Source organism: Bos indicus x Bos taurus, chromosome 16, assembly GCF_003369695.1.
Source record: "Bos indicus x Bos taurus breed Angus x Brahman F1 hybrid chromosome 16, Bos_hybrid_MaternalHap_v2.0, whole genome shotgun sequence".
NCBI classification, from domain to species: Eukaryota; Metazoa; Chordata; class Mammalia; order Artiodactyla; family Bovidae; genus Bos; species Bos indicus x Bos taurus.
The window spans coordinates 79,156,722-79,181,263 of record NC_040091.1 but is presented as its reverse complement, the minus strand read 5'-3'; the positions used below and the strand labels follow the sequence as shown (position 1 = coordinate 79,181,263).

General features: G+C 51.4%; 2 protein-coding genes across 3 annotated transcripts in view; one reads left to right on the top strand and one right to left on the bottom strand.

Moving 5' to 3' along the window:
- KDM5B (lysine demethylase 5B) overlaps nt 1-12,904 on the bottom strand; it is a 73,998-nt gene extending 61,094 nt beyond the window's left edge. The window contains exon 1 of one of the 2 annotated variants that reach the window (XM_027565842.1): nt 12,280-12,904. In XM_027565842.1, the coding sequence (XP_027421643.1) occupies nt 12,280-12,468 (189 nt within the window). In that variant the 5' untranslated portion in view covers nt 12,469-12,904. The remainder of the gene's footprint in view (nt 1-12,279) is intronic. The other variant, XM_027565844.1, reaches the window with a different exon arrangement.
- A 4,769-nt stretch (nt 12,905-17,673) lies between these two features.
- On the top strand, nt 17,674-24,046 carry LOC113906983 (alpha-1,3-mannosyl-glycoprotein 4-beta-N-acetylglucosaminyltransferase-like protein MGAT4E). The gene is made up of 3 exons (XM_027565841.1): nt 17,674-21,619; nt 21,922-22,051; nt 22,861-24,046. Exons 1-3 carry the CDS (start codon nt 21,500-21,502, stop codon nt 23,997-23,999), a joined length of 1,389 nt encoding a protein of 462 aa, XP_027421642.1. The 5' UTR covers nt 17,674-21,499; the 3' UTR covers nt 24,000-24,046.
- The last annotated feature ends 496 nt before the right edge of the window (nt 24,047-24,542 follow it).

The following is a 24,542-nucleotide window of genomic DNA, read 5'->3' as shown; positions in this document are numbered from 1 at the left end:
GATGTACTCTGCGTATAAGTTAAATAAACAAGGTGACAATATACAGCCTTGATGTACTCCTTTTCCTATTTGGAACCAGTCTGTTGTTCCATGTCCAGTTCTAACTGTTGCTTCCGGACCTGCATACAAATTTCTCAAGAGGCAGATCAGGTGGTCTGGTATTCCTATCTCTTTCAGAATTTTCCACAGTTTATTGTGATCCACACAGTCAAAGGCTTTGGCATAGTCAATAAAACTCCTCTATTATCTACTTTCCCAGATTTTAAATGGAGAATTTTACAGCTGTGTCTAGAGTTGAGACTTGAGAAAATCATCGCCAAGAAGTCCTGTTAAGTCTGAAATATAGACTCAACAAACCAGCTTTTTTCTCTCCGGGGCTTCCCAGCACACTCCCTGCAGCCTCCATCTAGATCCTCTTCATTCCTTGTATGTTGATGTTTCTGGGGATTCGAATGACTCTCACTCTCATTCTACATTCCTATCCCTCCCTAACTCTGCCCTAACCCAGTCTTCCCAGATACCCCAGGCAGCCCCCTATACTCTCTATCCACCTCCATATATGCCCAACCCTAATACCTTCAAACATTCCATATACAATTTCCATTACTTGCACACATCCTACTATATAATCTAGTTGCCGATCTTTCTCACCAGTAGATTACAAGCTTCCTTAAGTCAAAGTTGTACACTACAGAACCTTAACAATTCCTGGCACTTACTGATGTATCAATAAGCCTACTGAATGGAACCTGGAGCCAACCCCAAGGACCCAATCCATTTCTTCATTCACCAGAGCTGACAAAAAAGGATTTCTCAGTTTCCTATAGCACAGCTGAGAATTCCTATTAATTCAAAGTCAACAGGTAAGAAAATCCCTTACATTAACATTGCCTAAACCTCATCATCCTGTCCCATCACTTCATGGCAAATAGATGGGAAACAGTGACTGACTTTATTTTTCTGGGCTCCAAAATCACTACGGATGGTGACTGCAGCCATGAAATTAAAAGACGCTTGCTCCTTGGAAGGAAAGTTATGACCAACCTAGATAGCATATTCAAAAGCAGAGACATTACTTTGCCAACAAAGGTCCGTCTAGTCAAGGCTATGGTTTTTCCAGTGGTCATGTACGGACGTGAGAGTTGGACTATAAAAGCGCCAAAGAATTGATGCTTTTGAACTGTGCTGTTGGAGAAGCCTCTTGAGAGTCCCTTGGACTGCAAGGAAATCCAACCAGTCAATCCTAAAGGAAATCAACCCTGAATATTCACTGGAAGGACTGATGCTAAAACTGAAACTCTCAATACTTTGGCCACCTGATGCGAAGGGCTGATTCATTGGAAAAGACCCTGATGTTGGGAAAGATTGAGGGCAGGAGGAGACGGGGACGACAGAGGATGAGATGGTTGGATGGCATCACCAACTCGACAGACATGAGTCTGAGCAAGTTCCGGGAGATAGTCAAGGACAGGGAAGCCTGGTGTGCTGCACTCCATGGGGTTGCAAAGAGCTGGACAACAACAAAAAACAGACAAAACAACACAGTGCTGCGCTTTGGTATCGTGTAAGGACAGCTTCTATTATGATTTTCCTGCAGTGTGTCAGGATAGCCAAAGGGAACCAAAGGAAGATCACACTCTCCTTCCCAAAAAGCCCAGCTAATTTCTGGGATCCATGAAAGGAGCCACTGGTCACTGTGTATTAGAAGAACACTGAACTCAGAAGTAAAAAGCCAGTTTGGAATTCCCCAGTCCTTTAAAAGCTGTGTCACCTTAGACAAGTCACTTAACTTCTCTCAGTACATCTTCCTTTAACTGTTCTCGGATTCCAGGGCAGTCCTGTGGTGTGCTTTCAATGCTGTGGGCCTGGGCTCAATCCCTGGTTGGGAACCTAAGATCCCACAAGTTGCACGGAATGGGAAGAAGGGAAAAAAAAAAAAAAGTCCTACCTTAGCAGTATAAACTAAGTTAACAGAAATGTTTTTTTATTGAACCTACTGGAAAAGGGAACCCTTGTATACTGTTGGTGGAAATGTATTGATAAACTGATGCACTTTGGAGAACAATATGGAGGAGGTTCTCTAAAAACTAAAAAGAGTTACCGAGGATCCAGCAATCCCACTCCTGGGTAGATATTTGGAGAAAAGAAACTTCAAAAAGATACACACACCCCACAGCAGCATTATTTACAATAGCCAAGAAATGGAAGCAACCTAGATGTCCAACAACAGATGAATGGATAGAGAAGATGTGGTACCTACATACAACAGAATACTATCCGGGTATAAAAAATAATGAAATGACGCTATTTGCATCAATCTGGATGGACCTAAAGATTATCGTACTGAGTGAAGTAAATCAGACAGAGAAAAACAAGTATCATATGATATTACTTATATGTGGAATCTAAAAGATAATGAAAATGAGTCTATGTATAAAACAGAAACAAGATTCACAGACATAGAAAACTTTTGGTTCAGTTCAGCCGCTCAGTCGTGTCCGACTCTTTGCGACCCCATGAACCGCAGCACGCCAGGCCTCCCTGTCCATCACCAACTCCCGGAGTTCACTCAGACTCACGTCCATCGAGTCAGTGATGCCATCCAGCCATCTCATGCTCTGTCGTCCCCTTCTCCTCCTGCCCCCAATCTCTCCCAGCATCAGAGTCTTTTCCAATGAGTCAACTCTTCGCATGAGGTGGCCTTCCGAAGAAATCCCAGGGCTGATCTCCTTCAGAATGGACTGGTTGGATCTCCTTGCAGTCCAAGGGACTCTCAAGAGCCTTCTCCAACACCACAGTTCAAAGGCATCAATTCTTCGGTGCTCAACCTTCTTCACAGTCCAACTCTCACATCCATATATGACCACGGGAAAAACCACAGCCTTGACTAGACGAACCTTTGTTGGCAAAGCAATGTCTCTGCTTTTGAATATGCTATCTAGGTTGGTCACAACTTTCCTTCCAAGCAGTAAGCGTCTTTTAATTTCATGGCTGCAGTGACCATCTGCAGTGATTTTGGAGCCCAAAAAAGTCTGACACTGTTTTCACTGTTTCCCCATCTATTTCCCATGAAGTGATGGAACTGGAGGGGGAAAGGGAGGGCCAGAAAGGAACACATTGGGAATATGGGATCAACAGATACAAACTGCTACACATAAAACACACATGCTGTGTAACACAGGGAACAATATTCAATCTTATAATAACCTACAGTAGAAAATTATCTCAAAGAATACATACAACTGAACCACTCTGCTGTGCGCCTGAAACTACCACTAACCATCCAGGCCAGAACACTGGAGTGGGCTGCCATTCCTTCTCCAAGGGATCTTCCTGACCCAGGAATCGAACCCAGGTCTCCCACACTGCGGCAGATTCTTTACCGTCTGAGCCACAGGGAAGCCCAAAACTGTTAGTTTAAATCAACTGCACTTCAATTAAAAAAAAAAAAAAAAAAGATCCATAATTTTCTGTCCACCATCCTCAGATAAGATCAGATCAGTCACTCAGTCGTGTCCGACTCTTTGCGACCCCATGAACCGCAGCACGCCAGACCTCCCTGTCCATCACCAACTCCCGGAGTTCACCCAGACTCACGCCCATCGAGTCAGTGATGCCATCCAGCCATCTCATCCTCTGTCTGTCCCCTTCTCCTCCTGCCCCCAATCCCTCCCAGCGGGTATAGGCAATATAAATAATGGTTAAGAATACTGTGTGGGCTCACATTAGGCTTCTCTACTTAGTAGCCAGGTGACCTTGAGAAGTTTACTTACCCTCTTTATGCCTCTTCATGTAAACTAAGGCCAGAATTATCCCCATTTTAAAGTCAGGTTAATGGAATAAAACCTTGAAAACAGTCATGACCCTCAGGTCAGGAAGCTCAAGGATAATAACTAGATAATGGAAAACATACCAGAAGTCAAACATTTGTATTCCTGCTCCACGATCTTTTCACAAAGTTTTCACTTCCTAACTAGCTAACGGTTTGGTTTAGTCACTAAGTCGTGTCTCACTCTTGCAGCCCTATGTGTCCATGGGATTTTCCAGGCAAAAATACTGGAGTGGATTGCCATTTCCTTCTCCAGAGGATCTTCCCGACCCAGGGATCGAACCTAGGTCTCCTGCATTGCAGGCAGATTCTTTACCAACTGAGCTACTAGCTAATACCAACCTTCAAAAACAAATTACCCTGGATCCTAAACCAAATTTTAAACCCTATTCCCCTAAAAAAAATTTTGATGAGCAATTATCCTAAGTATTCATTGGAAGGACTGATACTGAAGCTGAAACTCCAATACTTTGGCCACGTGATACAAAGAACTGACTCACTGGAAAAGACCCTGATGCTGGGAAAGATTGAAGGCAGGAGAAGGGGACGACAGAAGATGAGATGGTTGGATGGCATCATAGACTGGGTGGACATGAGTTTGAGTAAGCTCCAGGAGTTGGTGATGGACAGGGAAGCCTGGCGTGCTGCCATCCATGGGGTCACAAAGAGTCAGACACGACTTAACTGAACTGAATTATCTATTACATAAGTTAAAGATATATTTTACATATGGAATACAGGAAAAGTCACAAGGTTATTAGAGAAAAAAATTGTTACTAAAAAGTTTAAAAAAAAAAAAAGTAGTTACAGAGAGGAACCCAGAAGAATGGGCCGCCTTCTAGTGTAGCTTTTAAAACCCCAAACCCTTAGCTACGCAAAACCTGAAGCCAGCCTTCCACTGGGAAATCTGGTAGCTGTTCTCAATTTGTTCAAAATGCATCATAATATTGGATAAGAGCCTCTCTGGGAGAAGAAAAAAGCTTGGAATATCTGGAATTTTACCAAAGGGGGTTACACTCCAAAAATCCTCTTTGCAGACCTTGCTCATCGCCATGCCCGCACCTCCCTTCCTGCAGATAAAGATATCAGAGCACAAACCCTGAGATAGCCTTGCGCTCCTTGTCCAAGTCAAAGCCTGGCAGGGATGAGACGGTCCCATCTGGTTTAAATATCACCAAATGATGAGCTGGTACAACCACACAGAAAATTGGGAGGATCTTGCCTTAAAGACCTTGTAATTATGTGGTTTTGATAGGATTTGTTCTTTGTCTCTGGAGCTACAGGACTGGAGTAGATGGCCACATTCAGATACCTGTGTGCCTCACAGGAACACATGCCTAACAAAAGCCCCAGCCAAGTGCTGAAAACACACATTCAGGTTTAAACTTAGTTCTCTAACACTACAATTTGATCAAGCTGTGAGGTGGCAAGAATTAATGTAGGAATGCACAAAAGTCTGCCTAGGGCCACACGAGGAACACAGCTAGGAAGACAGAGCTCAACCTAGCTACATGTTCTTAATTAAAATACTCAACATTCAAAGGTTGTAAAACTTGGTATGTACACCAGTGGACTGTGTCTTAACACATTTAGAAAACAGTACTGATAATATATTTGAACAACAAAAGTGAGAAATCCAGATTTGTATGACTGTATAGCAATTCTAATGAGCTTTATTTTTAAAAAGTTTGCTACTTGTCAGTAATAGAATAGAACATACTCAGGCTCTGTCCTGAGGACCAAATTAAGCCTTCTCTCCCACCTGTTCTACCTTTCTCCCCACTTCACTAGTAAGACTCAATTCTACTAACCATCCTGTCAGGAAAGCACTGGGACTATTTAAATTATGTTAGATAAAATAGAATGCTCTCCATCGGCAGGGCTTCCACAGCCATCCCAACACAAAGCTTTCCAAATACAAACTCCTCCCTGTATAACACACATGCACTGCAAATTTTCTGAAATAATTTCTAACACCTCTACCTGAAAAAAAAAAAAAAAAAAATTTTTTTTTCTTTTTTTTTAAACTTCAATTTTAAAGAACACTTAGGTACAGAAAAGTTTTACCTAAACCAATAGAAGAATTACACTCTGTATATTCTAGTTTTGATGCTGGGCTTTTGACTTTTTCACTTTTTCAAATCCCTTCGCTGTAAGAGAAAATGAGGGATATGCATTTGGCCCTAACCCTTGTCTCTGTAAATCTGTCCCCAGACTCTTCTTAGCAGTTAGCAAACATAAGCTTTGGAATTTAAGCTCCTTGCAAACCATCAATTAATTAGTCTGGACAGCAGCCCTAGGTCAGTGTCAGATCTTCTTATAGCAGGTAAGAAGGCATACACTGGGAAAAAATGACTTTGTCCAAGGTCATGATGGAGTTAGATTCAAGATTCTACTCACTCATTTTACAAAATCAACACTGACTCCTTCTTTTATATAACATAAAAAAAAAACCCACATATACTCTCCTTGATAAAAGTTTATTTTTATCCCTGCTAAGTATTTCTTAAATTCTACATCTGTCGTAAAATAACAGATCTCCAAGTGAAATGGAATCAACAAGTTTAAAAAAAAAAAAAAAAGCCATTCATTATGTCTTCTGCCTAGGGATGTTTTAGTTTAGTGCCTGAAAAACAAAGTTATGATGGGGGGGGGGGGGGGGCGGGGGGCGGGGCGGGGCGGTGGAGGGCATGTAGACTTTAAGGGGATAGAAAACAGTTGTCAACAGCCTGACTTTTAAATGGCTCCTTGTAAACATTTGAGGTCACCTAAATGCTCATCCCCAATTCTGCTAAAACAGTAACCGAACCACTGAAGCTGGAGTCAATCACCATCTTCACAGCAAGTAAACCTAATGACATCCTGCCCAGCAACTCATCAGACCCTTGCCTCTCATCTCCTTCAAACTCATTTTCCAGAAGGGACTTGGTTCTGCTTCTCACTCACTCCTGACTCCCAGCTGCATTCTGTTGAGATGATGTCTGTAAGACGGGAAGATGGACCCAGAGTGGGCAAGGGCACAAGGGGCACCACCTCCCACCACCAGCCTCTGTGACCAGGCGCTCCCACAGACGTGTCACAAACATACCACAAGGCAACAAACCACTAGAGAGACTGAGAAGTCCAATCCCCATCCCGAGTAGGCAGAGAGGCCATCTCTCCCTAACAGAACCTCATTCCTAGCTGCCCAAATCTCACTCGCCCTGAGTAAGACAAGAGCTAAACCAAGTTGTTCTCTCCAATTGAGGTCACTAGTTTACTCTCAATGCCTATGTTGCTACTCTGCCTTCTGCTCTCTTACACCCAGGAAAACACATAAAGGGACCATGTGGTGTATGTTTATTTTTGTAACTTAAAAAATTTCATTTATACTCTGGAAATGAAGCTTCTAGCAGAGCAAAGTAACTAGTCCGAAGTCCAGAAAGACAATTTAGATGATTAAAAACAATGTAACAGATGAACGGATGTGATGAATCTGGGCCACATCTAAAGGTGTATGGCAATGATGCTTTAAGTGCAGTGATCTATAATTAAAAGTTTGAATTTTTTTAAGACAAGAATGCGTTTAGTCAAGTTCTCCCATCCTACAATTACGGAACTAAGAGTCCTAGTTCCCCAGAGATGGCTTTACCCCATAGTCTCCATAAACTTGGAGGTCGCAAAAGCAAAGTCACCACTGAATTCATCCAATAGTTAGTTACAGAAAAAGGAGCATTTTTAGAAGCATTTTCTGCAGTGTACAAAGGTGTTATCTCACTTTTCTCCTTGTTAATCCCATGCTAGGACACAGCAGTTAATAAGTACTTAGGAAATCCTTGTTAAGCTGCATACAATTCTCATGTCTTAAACAAATTTCTTGCAACTCAGATTTTAAAATCCAGTTACTAGTGTCTCAAACTCTTAAGTAATCCAAACTAAATGAGTGGCCCAATGATATGGCAGGATCCACTCCAAGGAACTTATCAGTGTGCTTCTGATGACTCCTCTTCAAGGGGCCCAAACTTAGACATTTCTGAAAGTACAGTCAGTCCTTTAGTTCTCAACACGTATTCCACATAATTTAAAAAAAAAAAAAAAAAAAAAATGAGGCTGCAATGGTCTTCTAGCTCATAAAACAGGTATATTAGCATAATCCCCAAAGAATATATAATTCTCTTGGAAAGGAAAAATCAGACCACCAGCTCAATGCAAGGGCTATACAATGGAGAAAGCAAGGTCTTTCCTGGTTACTGGTTTTTAAACCCAAAGATGGCCTCTGCCAAGAGATACACAAGTAGACTTCGTGGAACCTAAACCCAGGGACCTAATTAATTAGCACTTTCATTTTGGGGCATGAGCTGTCCCTCTATCCTTTTCTATAGCCAAACTTTAATGTGGTCCAATTAGAACAACAATGAGAGGTTACAAAAGCCTACAGAAAGCTATTTTACAGCACATAAACCAGATTCCTTCATTTTTTTTTAATTGAATAGTTCACAATGGTATTTTTGCCTTTCTAAAAGAAAACTCTCTCACTGGCAGATTACTGTATGCCTATATTAAAGTATCCTAAATATCCTGGACTTTGTTACTGTCACCCAAACTGAACAAGTAAATGAGTTGACTACTGATCAACCAGAAATAAAGAAAATTAAGTATCTTAGAGACAAAAAATGAAATTGACGGTTGATCATTTTCTCTAATTTTCCTTGTAGCTCTCTCTCAATAATGAACTCAATCCTCCAGTTTTAAATTGCAACAATTAACACTCTTCAAAGGCAATTCTCTCTTCATTCTGCTCTTTAAAAAAGGTTTAGACTGCATGTTTAAAAACAAATCCTATAACCACAGGAAGGGAAACTTCTCCACTGGGGGTAGGGACATAAATCTTTAGCTGCCTCCTATGTTTGTAATATCACTTGCATTCCATTCTATGAGTCTATTAATTTGTTGATTGGTTAACTAAGAGTAAGTTAGATGGATATCTAAGGATCTGGGTGTGACCAATTTACCATTGGCAAAGTCAAATTTAGCTAAACACCCATCCACACACTACAACAAATGAAGTTTGCTTTTACTTTAAGGCAGACACATTTACAAACTAAAACTGCAGGACTTACTTAACCCAGCCTCCTATCAAGTGAGAAAAAAAAGTTCTTTTGAGAGGCATAGTGCTAAATCTGTCTTAAAAAGTGGTTACAATCTGGTTCAGGCTTTCTTCTGGGGTGGGGTGGAGGGGTGATGAACAAGCTCTAACAACTGATGATGGTTGTAAGAACTCCATGAAAATACTAAAAACTACTGAACTGCAGTTTAAACTGAAGAACTGTATACTGCGTGTACATATATATATATATATATATATATAAACAAAACTGTGTGGTTTTTTTTTTTAATTGTAAATTCTTCCTTTGCTCAAGGATATGTCTATTGATAAGCGTTTCCCCCCAAATGTTAAAAGATTTAAGGCGGCAAAGAATCAAAGAGAAAAACTTCAGGACACCAAAGAAACTGGGAAAACAACAAAGAGGATGAGGCCAACGTCAAGCAAAAGCAACACCAGGGAGAAGGACGGGCAGGAAGGACAGACCGGCACCTGTCACTCAAACCTCCCCCACACACAGAGGTACACTTGCGTTCCTCCCTGCTCCTCAGGGCAGAACCAACAGGCTCAGAGATGCTGACTGTTCAAAGTTTTACACTCTGGCTATAAAGTCAAAGGGATTAAACTAATGGCCACAAGAAGTTAAAGTTGAAAAATGTGTCTACTGTGCCATCTGGGGTTTGACTTTAATCTCCGACTTCTGGATATCACCAGAGAAGAAATTTGTGGAATCTGCCTAGCTATGGCCAAATGATGTATGTTTGAGAACAACAGAGTCGCTTACTGAAGCCATCAAATATATTCCAATCAAGCTCAGGAGACTCAGAAATTCACTGACCAGCCAACTAGTTTTTGCCTAATAATTACACCCCTAAAATTAATCATCTCCAAATACCACAAAGTAACATGGAAATGCAATTTGTCCTTAAAAAGAAACCTAAGTACATCAAGGAGGAAATGAAAATTTGCATTTTAAGGGTAATAAAACCAAAAGTCAGATTACTTGTAAACTGAAGAAAGAAATCCAGGAAGCCAGACACTTGATGTAATTTGAAAAAAGATTTACTTCCATCTTTAAACCTGTAACTCAGGATTTGGGTAATGTCTTTTTGATTTATTACCTTTTATCACATTTACCTTACTATATTTCAAACAAATTTCTGTGAACCTCAAGTTTTCAATAGCCAAGTAGTTTAGGACCATCACTGAGAAGCAGCTATAAACTGAAGCTACCTTAAATACCATTAATTAAAGATGCAAAGGTTAAGGACAAAAAGAAATAGAAATACTTTGTAATTCTTCCCCTTACTTTGAAAAGTAAAATACCAGTAAACCCAATCCCCATTTTAACAGTCATTCGTTTTCCAAAAACTTAGTGGTCATAATCATCTAGAAACACAAGCATTACATAGCTATCACCATGGAAAACATTTCCTATCTCTTGGTTTGTTGTTGGTTTATTTCAACTATATGAAACCACTTGTTCACAGAAAACGGTTTCTAAAACAGCCATTGCTTACATCCTCATCTCTTAAGTCTTTGTTCCAACAAGACCCTTCTTCGAGAGCTACAACTTCTGGAAAGGTTTCTCTTTTTGTGGTTGTATCAACAATAAATACTCCCAAACTCTTTCCAATTGGCACAAGAGTTTCTTACACAAAGGAGGAAGCAAGCCTCCTCCACACAAAGGAGGTCTCCAAAACACAGCGCGGGTTATGTTTGTGGAGTGTGTGTGCCTCTTGAACACCCTTTCTCGGGCTCTGGTATGTACCACTCTCAATACAAAATGGTGGCCATCATGTCTGTCAGACATTCAGAATGGGGAAAGACAGAAAGATTACACGTTTTGCAGGGCTTACAATTAATATTCTGGCCAAGATGAGGAAATGAGTAGCCAAATCTAAGCTGAGCAACACTACCTTTTTAGGAAAAGAGCCTCCCAAAAGACACGGGATAAGACAGTGGATAAAGGGTTTACCCCAGCCCTAGTGCACCACAATACCAACATGGAGGACAACTCACTCCCAGGAAGCGACTGCACACATCTGGGCTACCGAGAACTTACTCAACTTGCCTAGTTTCAGAAGAGATCCCCACTAAGGCAAACGCACTCCTCACATTCAGCGTCCCTAACGCACGACACAAAGCTCCGCGGCTACCTGTCGGCGCCCGCCCCCCTCTTCCAGAACTAAGCCCGGGGCCCCGATCCCCGCACAACTTCTGCAGGCCTCTGGCTCCAGCCGACGCGCACTTCCCCTCAGCAACGGCAAGCAACCGTGTCCACTTCTGGAGAGCGGGGCATCGACTTCCAAACGTCTCCCCCACACCGGCGGACCAGCTCTTTTCGGAGGCAGGAATTCACCTCCGTTTCAAACTACTCCAAGAAAAACTCCAGAGTATCCAGTGCGCGTTCCGCCCCGGGGGCCGGGGGCGGCGGGGTCTCCCGCGACACGGCCCCCGGGCGCAGGGCTACGCGCGAGCCCCGCACCTCCAACGTCACCACAAGAGCGAGCCCCGGGCGAGGGGCGGGGGGCCGGGGGCTTCCTCCGAGGGGGCGGGGGCGCGGCCTCCGCGGCTCCTCGAAGCGTCCGGAGGCAGTTACAGCTCCGGCCAACGGTCGCGGGGCGTCCAACCGCCGCCAGGCCGCCTCGGCCCCGGCGGGTCCCGACGGTGGGCGGCGGGGGCGGGGGAGGCGCCGCGGCCGTTGCGGCCGTTGGGGCGACCTCGGGACCACCCCCCTCACGCCCACCCGGGCTGGGGCTGCCGCGGGCCGGCGGAGGCCTCCGAGGCTGACACCGCCCGCCGCGGGCGGCTCTCGGGCCAGGGGCCCGGCCGCGCGGGGGTCGCGGAGGGCCTTGGGCGGCCGCCCCCCGAGGCCCACGCGCACGCCCCCTCGGCCCGGCCCGCGGTCTCCCCGCCCGGCGCCGCCGCCCCGGGTCGCCCCCGGCCCCGAGGACCTGCCGAGGGTCCGGAGCGGGGCGAGGGGCCGGGGCCGGAGGGTGGGGCGCCAGGTGAGGCCGCCCGGACCGCCGCCGCCTCCACACAAAGGACCAGGGGCTCCGCCGCCATATTGAAAACTTTCCTCCTCGCGACAACTCGCGGGGCGCGCACCCCGCACCCCCGGCGCCCCGCACCCGCGGCCCCCGCGCCCGCCCGCCGGCCGCCCGCCCGGCCGCCCTCGGCCCCCGCGGCTCCGGCGCACGGCCGCGACCCCGGGGCCGGTGCCCCCGCCTCTCCGTCCGGATCCGAACCCCGGCCCGGCCGCGCTCCGTCCGCCGCCCCCGCGCCCGGCGCCCCGCGCCCCGCGCCCAGCGCCGAGGCCCGGCCGCCCGGTCCCCGCCGGCCGCGCGCCCCGCTCGAGACTCACCGGCGGCGGCCGCACCTTGCAGATCCCGGTCTGCTCGGCTATGGGCCGTATCTTGTGGATGAAGGCGAAGGGATCGGCGAACTCCTCCCAGCTGGGCTCGAAGACCGGGCACTCGGGCGGCGGCAGGAACTCCCCCAGTGGGCCGGGACCGCCGAGGGCCGGCACGGGGCGCGGGCCGGGGGCCTCCATTTCTCGCGGCGCCGCGGACGCGGCTGGGTGCCCGGCCTCGGCCTCCTCAGACGCCTCGGCCTTCCTCCTCCTCCTCCTCCTCCTCCTCAGATCCGGCTGCTCAGACTCCGACTCCGACTCTGACTCCGACACCGACCGACGACGCCGCGCCTCCCCAGCCACGCCGTGCGCCTCCGCCGCCACGGCGAGGAAAAGGAGTCCCACCCCACCCCCATCCCCACCCAGCCCGCGTCGAGCGCCCGCCCCTGGGCCGGGTGGGGCGGCCCCCGGGAACGGATCCCGGCCTCACGGTTCAGCCCAGCCGGCCTCCACTGACCGTTGACTGCGTGCCAGAGTCCCCTCCCTCCCTCAGGAAGTTACGGGTCTGGGGGAGAGGCTGGGCTCACGGGTGGACCCTCCGTCCCGCCCCGCCTCATGGGAGGCGCCCTGGTGGAAGTCCGCAGACATTTGGTCAGACCCCCGGGGGGCGTGGGGTATCGGGGCCGGAGGCGGCTTTTCCAGGTAGAGGGGACAGCTCGAACGTGACAACAGCCTAGAGGTTAGAAAACAGGAGGATAAGAAATTAGCACTCTGTACTAGGCCTGTGCACGTGCTCTCATGATGAATTTTTAATATACACAACAACCTACGAGGCAGGTACTCGTTTCCATTTACACATAAACCCAGCCAGGCGCAAGTTGATCAGGCCATTTGCCCAAGTTGCATATAGGCCAACAAGTGGTGGAGACACCACCTAACCGGAAGGTAGGGTGTTGCAGGGAAGAGTGCTCCTTGAGCAACAAGACGGCGGGTGTGGACAGTGGTATGTTAGCTGCTTGCGTCTGCGCTTCATCCTGCGCGGGAGTCCCTGCTATTGTCCCCATTTTACAGAGCAGACAATAAAGGCACAAATTAGTAACTTTAAGAGATAACACTTTTGACACATTTGGGGAGGTGGGGAGGATAATGTCCTGCCCCAGAAAAGGGAAGAGAGGGAATTCAAAACGTAGAACTTCAACCCTAAAAAAGACCTCTTTCCTCTAGAAAGGAGCCAAACCCACGAAGGACTGTTCGCCAGAGCCTCCTAGGTAGGTAGGTGTCAACCGAGTCCTAGTCCTGCTGTTAGATTCACCTGAAGAAAAGTCTCTTATCCTTGAGGATCTTTCCTCTAAAAGGCCACGGAGGGGAGAAGCCTCCTCTTCAGAAAGTTCTGAAGTAAACCCAAAGGTCGTTGGAGAAGGCAGATCCTTCCCTTGCTGTCTAGGGCTTTGTGATCTTGCTAAGCCAGGGCGACGGAGGCTGAAACCAAGGGCAGCTGACCCCCTATTAAGTCGTCAGTATACAGTGGATGTGAGATTGCAGGTTAGAATGTGCTCATGTGTTCACAGAATCTAGCTGGGGGTGTAGAGGAATCTGTTGCAGAAAGTTTTAACTTGGCTGAATATTTGAAAATTTTTCACAATAAAATGTTGGGGAGAAAAGTCCTCGTTGTTGCTCTTTGCCCTGGGCTCTAGAGGGTCTTGCTGGGGTGGATTTCCTGTCCTGTGCTCTCTCCCGGGAGCAGGGATAAGACTATTATCACACTGAACACTGGCATCCTCCAAGAGAACTCCAGACCCGTACGGATTACAGCCGAGAAGCAGGACAGCGAGCCCGTCCCCAGCTACCCCCGGGCCGCCCCCGCCCCGCAGCTTCCCGGCCCCGCGTCCGCCACTTCCGGTAGAGCCCAGAGCCACGGGATTCCGTGGCCGGCAAACAGGGCAGCAGCTGCCCCTCCCCAAGGACGCGCCTTGCAGCTGAGGGAGGGTCGGCGGCCGGGCCTCGAAGGGAGCTGGGAGGGGCTGCTCGGCCCGCGGGGACGCGGAGGCGCTCTCGGCCCTTTATGATGCGTGTTTACATGCGCGGAGGGATCCTTCCAGCTGACAGCCGCGCCGCGCCGGCCCTTCTTTTTTTAAAGAGCCCGGCCGCGGGCGCTGATTGGCCGGCCGGCGCGGGCGCTGATTGGCCGGCCGGCGCAGCGCTCGGGGGCGGGGCGCGCGCTGCATTGTCTGCTCCGCGGCGGCCCAGCGGCCTGGAGGCTGTGCTCGCTCGCTGCCGGTGGTCCGGCTCTCGGGGCCGAGGGCAGCGAGGCGGGGGCGGGCCGGCATCGCTTTGCGGGCCGGGGCCGGCGAGGGGTAGCGCCGGCAGCCGGAGCGGAGCCGAGCCCCATCCGGGTGCCACGTCTCCAGTAACCCCTCCTCACCCGGCACGACACCCCGCCCCGCGGGGCTCGGTCTCTGGCCGCAGCATCTGTGCCTCCCTGGAGCCGAAAACACGGCCTTGGGGTCTCTATCCTCCCTTCCCCGTCCCGCTCAGCCTGCGGGCCTCCCCCCAGCCTGCACCAGCTCCGCAGCCCGCGCGCCAGGCCGGCCGCGCGGTGTCGGGGCACACCGCATTCCTTCCGGAAGCCGCGCTGCACACTCGCAACCCAGGGCACGACGTGGTCCCGCGCCCACCCCCGACTGGGCTCCAGGAGCGGAGAGGCCGGCTCCCCGCCGGGGGCGGCCAGCGCGGCACGTAGCGCACGTGGAGGGCCGCTCGCGCCCGCCGCCGCCTCCCCCGGCTTCCGGGGCGCGCGGTGCGCCTACCCTCGGCGCGGCGTCCCTTCCACTCCACCCGTCCCTCCCCAGCCCTCGTGGGCCTCCTCTTTGCCCTCCTTTCCTCTGATTTCCCCGACGCACAGGCCTCTTCCCGGCCTGCTCACAGTCCAGCTCGGCTCCTCCCTCTGGTGCGCTGTCGTCATCCCCCACCCCTCTGGGGGCCCTGGAATGTTTGGTGTCGGATGTCCCCCGTGGAGACAAACCCACAGACCCCGAGACCCAGGCTGAGCTGCCGCCTCGGTGGCCTCCGTGTTTTACTTTATTTTGTGCACTCCCACAACGTGTCTCTGTTCCTGCACCTTTAACTCGGTATTTGTCTTTTTCCACCTCCGTCCCTGCCCTCTCACCCTGGGGGTTGTAAACCGCTGGAAGGGAGGGAGCCAAAGCCTCCAGCCCCGAGCCGAAGGGGAGGGGGAAATGGCCTTTATGGTGGTCCGTGGCTCCGTCTGGCCGAGGATGGAGTTTTGGACCGGACAAGGAGATGAACTTGGCTCCCAGGGGAGGCAGGAAGAGATCGCACCACAGGGCCCACCTCCTGGGCTGAGCCCTGGTCATTCCCGCTTCTCCGCTGCCCCGCTCGGTGCCGCCGGAAGTCTCTTCTGTGGGACCCGTGCGCTCCCGGTTCTGCCCCACCCCCCGCCATGGGCACGTCCGTGCAGGTCCACTCCCACCGTGACAAGGGGCTCAGCCCTGGGCTACTGGCCCTGGGCAGCTGGGTCTGGGTCCCAGGGAGGCGCCTGATAACTAAATACCTTTTTCTCCTGCCCATTCCCTCTTCCTGTCCGGTCGTGGGAACCCTTCAGCCTGGAGGGACCTGGGCTCAGGACTTGGAGTCACCTGGCTGAGGCGTGGGGCGGGGCGGCGTCCTCACCCCAAGGTGTTTCCTCCCATTCAGGCTGGGCCGCTTTGGAAGTTCTGGGCTCTGCTGGGAAAAGCTGAAGAGGCAGAGAGAAAAGCACACATCTCTGTTCACCCCTCGGCCACTGCTGTCACCCTAAGAAAGGGACTAGGGGCCCTCAGGTGGTCGGAGTGTTTGGAATTCTCTGAATCCGGGGTGAAAGTCTTGCAACAGGAATAAAACTTTACTTCAGACTTTCCCGGAGCACTCCCAAATCCACCACGGTCATTTGAAATCCGGCGCTCAACCAAATCCTGTCACATGTCCAGCACAGGGTCTGACAGTCCTGACACCAGCTCCCTTTCTCCCCTCCCCTGGCAGGGGGCACCTGGAGACACTGCGGGGCCAGGAACCAGATCTGCCCGGGCTGGAGTGATCCGTAGTCTGTTGAACACCCCAGGACTGTGAAGTAGATGGGTTGTTGTTGTTTAGTTGCCAAGTCCTATAAGGCTATTTTTGCAACCCCATGGACTGTAGCCCGCCAGGCTCCTCTGTCCTTGGGATTTCCCAGGCAAGAATACTGGAGTGGGTTGCCATTTCCTCCTCCAGAGGATCCTTTCAACCCAGGGATCAAACCTGGGTCTCCTGCTTGGCAGGTGAACTCTTTACCAATGAGCAACCAGGAAGGCCGTAGTATAATAGATCGGTAATATTAATAAATTAAAACTGGAAAATTCTGAGAGAGATGGGAATACCGGACCACCTGACCTGCCTCTTGAGAAACCTGTATGCAGGTCAGGAAGCAACAGTTAGAACTGGACATGGAACAGACTGGTTCCAAATAGGAAAAGGAGTACATCAAGGCTGTGTATTGTCACCCTGCTTATTTAACTTCTATGCAGAGTACATCATGAGAAACGCTGGGCTGGAAGAAGCACAAGCTGGAATCAAGATTGCCGGGAGAAATATCAATAACCTCAGATATGCAGATGACACCACCCTTATGGCAGAAAGTGAAGAGGAACCAAAAAGCCTCTTGATGAAAGAAGAGAGTGAAAAAGTTGGCTTAAAGCTCAACATTCAGAAAACTAAGATCATGGCATCTGGTCCCATCACTTCATGGGAAATAGATGGGAAAACATTGGAAACAGTGTCAGACTTTATTTTGGGGGGCTCCAAAATCACTGCAGATGGTGACTGCAGCCATGAAGTTAAAAGACGCTTACTCCTTGGAAGGAAAGTTATGACCAACCTAGATAGCATATTCAAAAGCAGAGACATTACTTTGCCAACAAAGGTCCGTCCAGTCAAGGCTATGGTTTTTCCCTTGGTCATGTATGGATGTGAGAGTTGGACTGTGAAGAAAGCTGAGTGCCGAAGAATTGATGCTTTTGAACTATGGTGTTGGAGAAGACTCTTGAGAGTCTCTTGGACTCCAAGGAGATCCAACCAGTCCATCCTAAAGGAGATCAGTCCTGGGCGTTCATTGGAAGGACTAATGCTGAAGCTGAAACTCCAATACTTTGGCCACCTCATGCGACGAGTTGACCTATTGGAAAAGACCCTGATGCTGGGAAAGATTGAGGGCAGAAGGAGAAGGGGCTGACAGAGGATGAGATGGCTGGATGGCATCACCGACTCGATGGACATGAGTTTGGGAAAACTCCAGGAGTTGATGATGGATAGGGAGGCCTGGAGTGCTGTGATTCATGGGGTCGCAAAGAGTTGGACACGACTGAGCGACTGAACTGAACTGAACTGAATATTAATAAACAGTAAAAAGCCGTTTCTCAGATGAAGAAACTGAGACTCAGAAAAACTTATTAGCCAAAGTCACACAGAGGGTAACAGAACTAGGGCTGGAATGGTAACCCTGTGATCTTCCCTAAACACCAAGGTGAGGAGTGAGGACATGGAAACCCCATCCCAGATCTGACCGCCAGCTGGCCCTCCGCTGCCGACACGTGTCCATTCTCTCCCCTCGAAGCCCCAAGGGTCTCCCGCGCTCTGGACCGTCATCTGTAGCACCTTGCTTACATTCTAATGGTTTCACAAACAGCACTCACGCCTACCCAGTGCTGGCTGAGACCCACGAAGTAGGCTTTGTAACCCTTACGGACTCTGACCCTTGACTGGAAACCTGCTGCCTGCAGGTGAGTTTTTCCTGTTTGGCAGCTTTCAGGAAGAGGTGGATGCAGTAGCTTTTCACACCCACTCCAGGTTGGGCCACTGCTCCTGCCCCACTCGCCTGTCCGTCCGCTCACAGCAGCCTCCGTTTGTGGTGTTCATCTCTTTGGTTCGCTGTTTACTTTGGTTGATTCCTCGCATGTCTGCCATCCTCTATTCATGCTCCTACCTCTGCCCACAGCCCTTCAACTAGAGGCATCACTTCCTGCCCCGTCTTTTCCCATCTTATCCCATACAGGCGCCCAGTATAAAGCCAGGACCTAGCATAGTCTCCGACTCTCCCAAGACCTGACCTAAAGCAGAGGCCAAAAACTCAGATGCCTAACAGGGGACAGAAAGAATTCTGAAGAAGAGAATGCACTTCCAGCTTCCCAGGGCCGTCACTGCTCAGGCCAGGGTGACAGCAAGTTGCAATTTTCAAGAAAAGCCAAAAGTCTTAAGTGTTTATACAGTCTCTCCTAATTTTAAAACGTTCAATCTAATTTCAAAAAAACAGTGTGTGAGCCAACCAGACAAGCCTGTGGTCCAAATGTGCTCTGGGTGGAGCCACCTCCCTGGAGGGGCTGGGGGTGATCAGTTTGCTGACCTTCAGGAAGAACAATGGTTACCAAGGGAGCACCAGTGGAGACCCAGCCAGGGATGCTGGAGGGACAGAGGTGCCCTCGGGACCCCTCTCTCCTCCTCCCAGCCGGGGATCGAGTTGATGTTTCTGTGCTGTAAGGAGAGCTCTGACTTCCAGCAAAGTCCAGAGCCTACACCCAGGACTCACTGTGGCAAGAGGCACAGCATCCCAGGTGGTCACCCCTATCTGCACGCTGCAGAGGAGCCTGTCAGGGCTTAATGTTTATTTTCACTTCAAGTCCACTATACTTCAATTTAAAAATGTGTCTTTCCCCCTCTTTCACTATTGTTTGTCTCCTCTAAAGTGCTTAGAGAAGTGGGAATTAGATGTCAAGATGTGGAAATGTGCTCAAAGTGCTGTGCATCTGTTTAAGAGTCTAGAAGTAAAATCTGGGTGGGGCTTAGGAATAAAGGGAGAGGGACCTTTCAGATATGACGGAAAGGAAGGCAGTGCTGGTCTCCATGGTTGAAAAATGGTCATCGTCCCTTATCACAAAAGTGCCTGCGTTTATTCAGTGCTTGCTATAAGCAGACATTTTTCTGTGGATGATTTCTTTTCACCCTCATAAGGATATCACTGAGAGTAAGCATTATTATATTTTAGTTTCTAGATGAGGAACTGGGCTTCAGAGAGACTGAGTCATTTGGCCAAGGTCACATGGCCAATAAGTTTAGTGGAACTAGATTCTGGCCCAAGTCTGAGTCTGAGCCCAGACTCTGAGCTCTCATCCGTCGCCCAGGTAGTGCCCTTCTCCAGTGAGCTGCCTGGCTCTCCTGGCACCGCAGTGTCCCTGGAACCCAGCGCTCATCATATCACAGAATCCCAGTAGCTAGTGACTCAACACATACTTGCTGAGCTAGCACTCTGGGCCAGCACTGTGCGAAGCGCTCTGGATGCAGCATGGAGTGAAGCGGAGGCCTGGCCCTCAGTCTAGTGACCAGAGACAGACAGCAACACACACAAGTAAGACAGCTTCTGGTAGAAGTCAGTGCAGAGAAGAGAGTACATAGTAGCCAATGGGAGGATGGGAGCGGGTGAGAGGTGTCTTAACCCTGATGACCTGAGGCCGCATAAAGACCCTGCGTGTTGGGAGGAGTCGGCTCAAGGAAAGTCTCCGAAGGAAAGTTCGAAGAAGATCAAATGCTAGCACTCAAGAAACAGCTTGGTTTGTCCGAAGGATGCTCACTCCCCCAAACAGCTGGGGGAAGAGGGGCGGGGTAGGGGTGGGAGATGGAGTCAAAGAGGCAGGCAGAGGGCCAGGTCAGGCAGGATCCTGGAGGCTGCGGTCTGGAGTTTCCCACCGGAAGATGGTTGGCGTCCTTTTGACAGTGACGGGAATGGCCCAGTAGGGCAAGAAGCGTGGGCAGACGGCAGGAGGAAAGAGCGTCCTCACGGGGCGAGAGCAGGGAGCCGGCCACCCGGGCAGGAGGGGCCCCGTCTGGGCCTCCCAGACAAGCCCAGCCTATGGGTGAGTCCTGGCCAGGGGTCCCCCTGACGACGGGGCAGCAGGCGGGACATGGAGCAGCATCACAGAGGGAGCCTAGCTCAAGGCTGGCGCACCAGGGAGGGGGCCTAGTTTGTGGTGCCGGGTCCTCCGGCACCCCAGCTCCTCTCTCTCCAGCTCATCCAGGAGCCTGACCCGCGCAGGGTCAGGGCAGTGCCCCACCCACCCCGACCCGCCCGGGGCGGCCAGTGAGTGACAGGTAACCCGCAGGCCAGGGGCAGAGGGAACAGGGCTGTGCACTTGAGGGTGAATGCCTCCGGCTGTCGTTGTAAAGCCTTTTATTCAATATATGTATCCATGTGCTGATTTGTATCTGAATTACCCATCAGGCTAAAAGTCCTGGCTTAAGAAAACCAGGTAAGATAAGTCTAAGTCTTCCTGCCGTATGTAAGTACTGTTTTTATAACTCTTACCAAAAAGCTGAATGGTTAAGGGAGAAAAGCATGGTAACCCCTACCAAAATACTGAAGTGGCAGGGAGCCATGAAAATGGGGGAAATGAGAGAATATTGTAGCCTTGGGAGCATCATAATTACTGATGACGATTTCTTTTCTTTTGTGTACTGACTGCAGAGAAAGGATCAAGCGTGGGAGACAAGGTATATTAAAGCCTTTCTTCTGATCATTTAGAAACAATCAGGAAAACACATTCTCTCTGGAGGAAAGACACAGACAGGGAAAAAGCAGCGTATGAGTGCTTTGGAGGCTGAGCCAGTCTGAATTCCTGCAGCCCATCAGTCCCGAAAGGATTTTTCTTTCGCTCTGAGTTAACAGAATTATGTTCTAATCGAGGTCTGTGAATAAGATTAAGGGTTGGAATAAATTAAGGACGTCCTTTACAAAAAGTAGGAAAGGCATCAAATTGCTTAGCACTTAGCAACACTTCAAGTTCAGCTATTTTAATAAATAGTTTGACTTTTGTTTAAAAAAGTAGGAGTGGGTGGTAACCATCTGTTTTCTAAGATAAACGGGCTTCAGCAATGAAGGCCCAGCAGACCATGATCATTGGAGCAAGGAAAACTCGGAGAATTGGAATCTCCAGACAAATCTGCACAGAGAGGGCAGCAGAGGGCCCGGGGCAGGCGGCCTCCCCTCTGCCCGCCAGGAAGCGGGCTCCGGTCCTGGCTCAGATGGAGGGCAGGCGTGGGGACTGAGTGCACAGTGGACAGAGGACAGCTGGGAGGGGCGGGCCTGCAAGAGACGGGGGTGAGGTGTGGACGGGGGAGCTCTGCCGGCCTGTCGCCCTCTCACCCAGGCGCCGCCATGCACTGTCCCCTCCGGCACTGCTGCGTCATCTCCATGGGCCTCGGGGTCCTGTGGCTCCTGTTCATGCTGGAAGTCCCCAGGGAAGTTGAAGACGACCAGGACAGGATGGCTGTCAAGGTCCAAGCAGCAGCCTTGCCCTCGCTGTGCAGGTTCAGGGTGGGTGGGGGGTGTGGACAGCACCCACCCCTCTCACGGGAGAGCAGGAGGCTCCGAGGGGTGGGTGCGGACCTGGCTGGACCCACTGGTTCCCAGAGAAGCTGATTCCCCGTCCCCACCCCCATATCTGTTAAGGTGAGGAACACAGCAAGTACTGTGTGGGCCCTGGATACTCTGTCGGTGGTCAGACGTCCTGATGCCACGCCGGGCTTGCTCTGGGGGGAGGAGACCACTAGCAATAAAGCCTGTGCTTTATATGGCAGGAGGACCAGATGTTCACTCTGCCAGTACCCCAGGAGGACAGCTACAGGAGAAGGAAGGGCCTGGGGCCACTAGAAGACTGGCGGAACCTCACTTCCAAATACCTGGAAAAGCTCCAGCAGAGAAAGAAGAGTGAGTTCCAAGGAGGGGAGTGGGTCCCCTGGGAGCAAGAGGGTCAAGAGGAGGAAGGAGGGGGCTCCCTGGTGTCCAGGGGTGAGGACTCTGCGCGTCCGCTGCAGGGGGTGCGGGCTCGGTCCCTGCCCGGGGCACCAAGATCCTGAATGCCATGTGGTGTGGCCAAAAATAGAGGGAAAGAAGAAGAAGAAGGTGGGGACTCGGAGAGAAGAGACAGGGAGAGAGGGCAGGGTGCCCAGGCGTCCGTGGGCGGGCAGACAGTCCTTTCCCCGTCAGGACACCTGGTCTCAGGGATGAGGAGCAAGGAGGAGGAAGATAAAGTGGCTGCTCCCGGAAGACAGCCTGAAAGCACCTGGGAGAGGGGGGCCTTCGGGGCTCACAGCCCGACTCGCCCTGATTGCAGCTCAGGGGTGCCGGGACCCCTGGAGCCACGCGGGCTCCACAGAGCTGAGGCGCGGCTCAGGCTCCTGACTTCCAGGAGAGGGGCTCCTTCCAGGAGATCTTCTTTAAAGGAGAGCTTTGTGAAGATGAGCTAGGTAAAATCAGAAGGAATGACATTAATGTGTGTGCTCAGTGCTTAAACCATGGGCAGCAGAACCGTGGCTCCAGGAAGCCTCGGAGGCCGCGGGGAGTAGCACCCTGGCTTGGGGCTCCTCGGGCTTCGGCGTGCACACCAGGCACCTGCGACGGTGTCCAAGCGCAGAGTCCAGGTGGGGGCCGCACCCCACTCCAGGGGGGCGAACGGGAGCAGGCAGGCGTGAGAGAGCCGGCGCCCCGCCCCCTGACGCCGCCACTTGCCTCCCCAGCGTGGCTGACGGTGGGCATCTCCTCGCGGCCCCGGCCGGGGCCCGACCCCAGCGGCCTCCTGTACACTCTCCTCTCGGTGTTCCGCGCCACCTCGAGGGTGGAGCAGAAGCGCCTCACGGTGTTGGTCCACCTGGCGGGCGCCGACCCCGCCTGGCTCGCGGAGGCCGTCCTGAACATTTCCAGCCTCTTCAGCCCGCAGATCTTGGCGGGGCAGCTGCTGCTGATCCACGCCCCCCCAGACGCCTACCCGCCCGCGGGCGCCGGGGCCTCCGGCCGGGAGCTCTACTCCGAGCAGAACGTGGATCACGCCTTCCTCATGAGCTCTGCCTGGAAGCTCTCGGAGTACTTCCTGCTGCTGGAGGACAACGCCTTCTGCGCCCCCAACTTCATCAGCCACGTGCAGTGGAAGGTGGACACGCTGCGGTCTCAGCCCTGGGCCTTCCTGGAGTTCGCCAACCTGGGCGTCCTGGGCAAGCTCTTCCGCAGTAGCGACCTGCCGACGCTGGCCCACTTCCTGCTCCTCTTCTACCGGGAGAAGCCCCTCGACAGGCTGCTCGCCCACTTCCGTGTCCTCCTGGCCCAGAAGGACCCCATCCTGTGCACGCCCTTCCTCTTCTACCACAGAGCCACCTACCACCCCCTGAACGACAGGCAGAAGGCCTCGGGCGCGCGCAGGAAGAGCCCCTACGCCCCTGACAACCCGCCGGGAACCGCCTTCACCGACATGAAGGTGTTCGAGGTCCACTTCCCCTGGGAGGCCTACACTCTGGACGAGTCCTTCTTCTGGACCCACAACGTGAGTGCTGGCAACCACCTGACGGTCATCCTGAACCAGCCAGCCGACCTGAGGAGGGTGCAGGTGCTGACGGGCACCATCGTGGAAGGCAGGCACGCCCTGGAGAGGGGGCAGGTGGAGCTGGGCTACGGGCCCGAGGGCATGCCGCAGCGCTGCTCCAGCTTTGTCCTGCTGGGCCGCCTCCTGGAGGGGCAGCTGGATCAGGAGGTAGTGCCCAGGTCTGTGGGGCACCAGGTGAGCTGCGTGAGGCTGCTGGCGAACGCCAACCAGGCAGGCGGGCTCATCGTCAGGCACATTTACCTCTGGGAGGAGCATGCCAGAGACACGGGCCACTCGGGATGAAGACAGACCAGGAAGACAATGAAAAATTAAAATCTTGCAGCCACATCATTCTAGCCTGTCTGAGTGATCTGGGGCCAGGGCGGGTGGTGGGGGGGTTGTGCCAGGGAATGAGGGGCAGAGAGGGAAGACAGTGTAGTGCCAACAAGATGCTCCACCTGTTCCTTCCTTTTTCTACCCAAACAAGGGACTCTTACAGGCCCTCTTTTCCTGGGCCAGATGTAGCTTAGCCCAATTTGGGACAAGACCCTGGTCGCTCCCAGAACCTTTCTATTCCTGGGGTGCTGAGGTCAGCTCAAGGACAGGGTGATAGTGTGTGTTCTCCCACCGGGAGGGGCGGGGTAACAGGAGGGGAAATCATAGCCAGGCCCTGGAATTCACACAGAAGAAGCTAAGAAAGGGTCTCTCATGAGAAGTCAAACTCCCCAAGGCTCTGGAGTTCACAGACACATGCACAGCAGTGAAACGAAGCCCTTGGCCCTGTCTTTCTGAGCTGTTCTAGTGCCGTTCAGCTGTTCTAGCTGAACTAGCGCCAGCCCAGTTCCC

Bases quoted from the DNA above. Each gene is read 5' to 3' on its own strand.
- LOC113906983 (XM_027565841.1), top strand. From the start codon at position 21,500: ATGCACTGTCCCCTCCGGCACTGCTGCGTCATCTCCATGGGCCTCGGG. The intron at 21,620-21,921 runs GTCCAAGCAGCA...TTTATATGGCAG, and splicing joins AGGACAGGATGGCTGTCAAG to GAGGACCAGATGTTCACTCT. The intron at 22,052-22,860 runs GTGAGTTCCAAG...TTGCCTCCCCAG, and splicing joins GCTCCAGCAGAGAAAGAAGA to CGTGGCTGACGGTGGGCATC.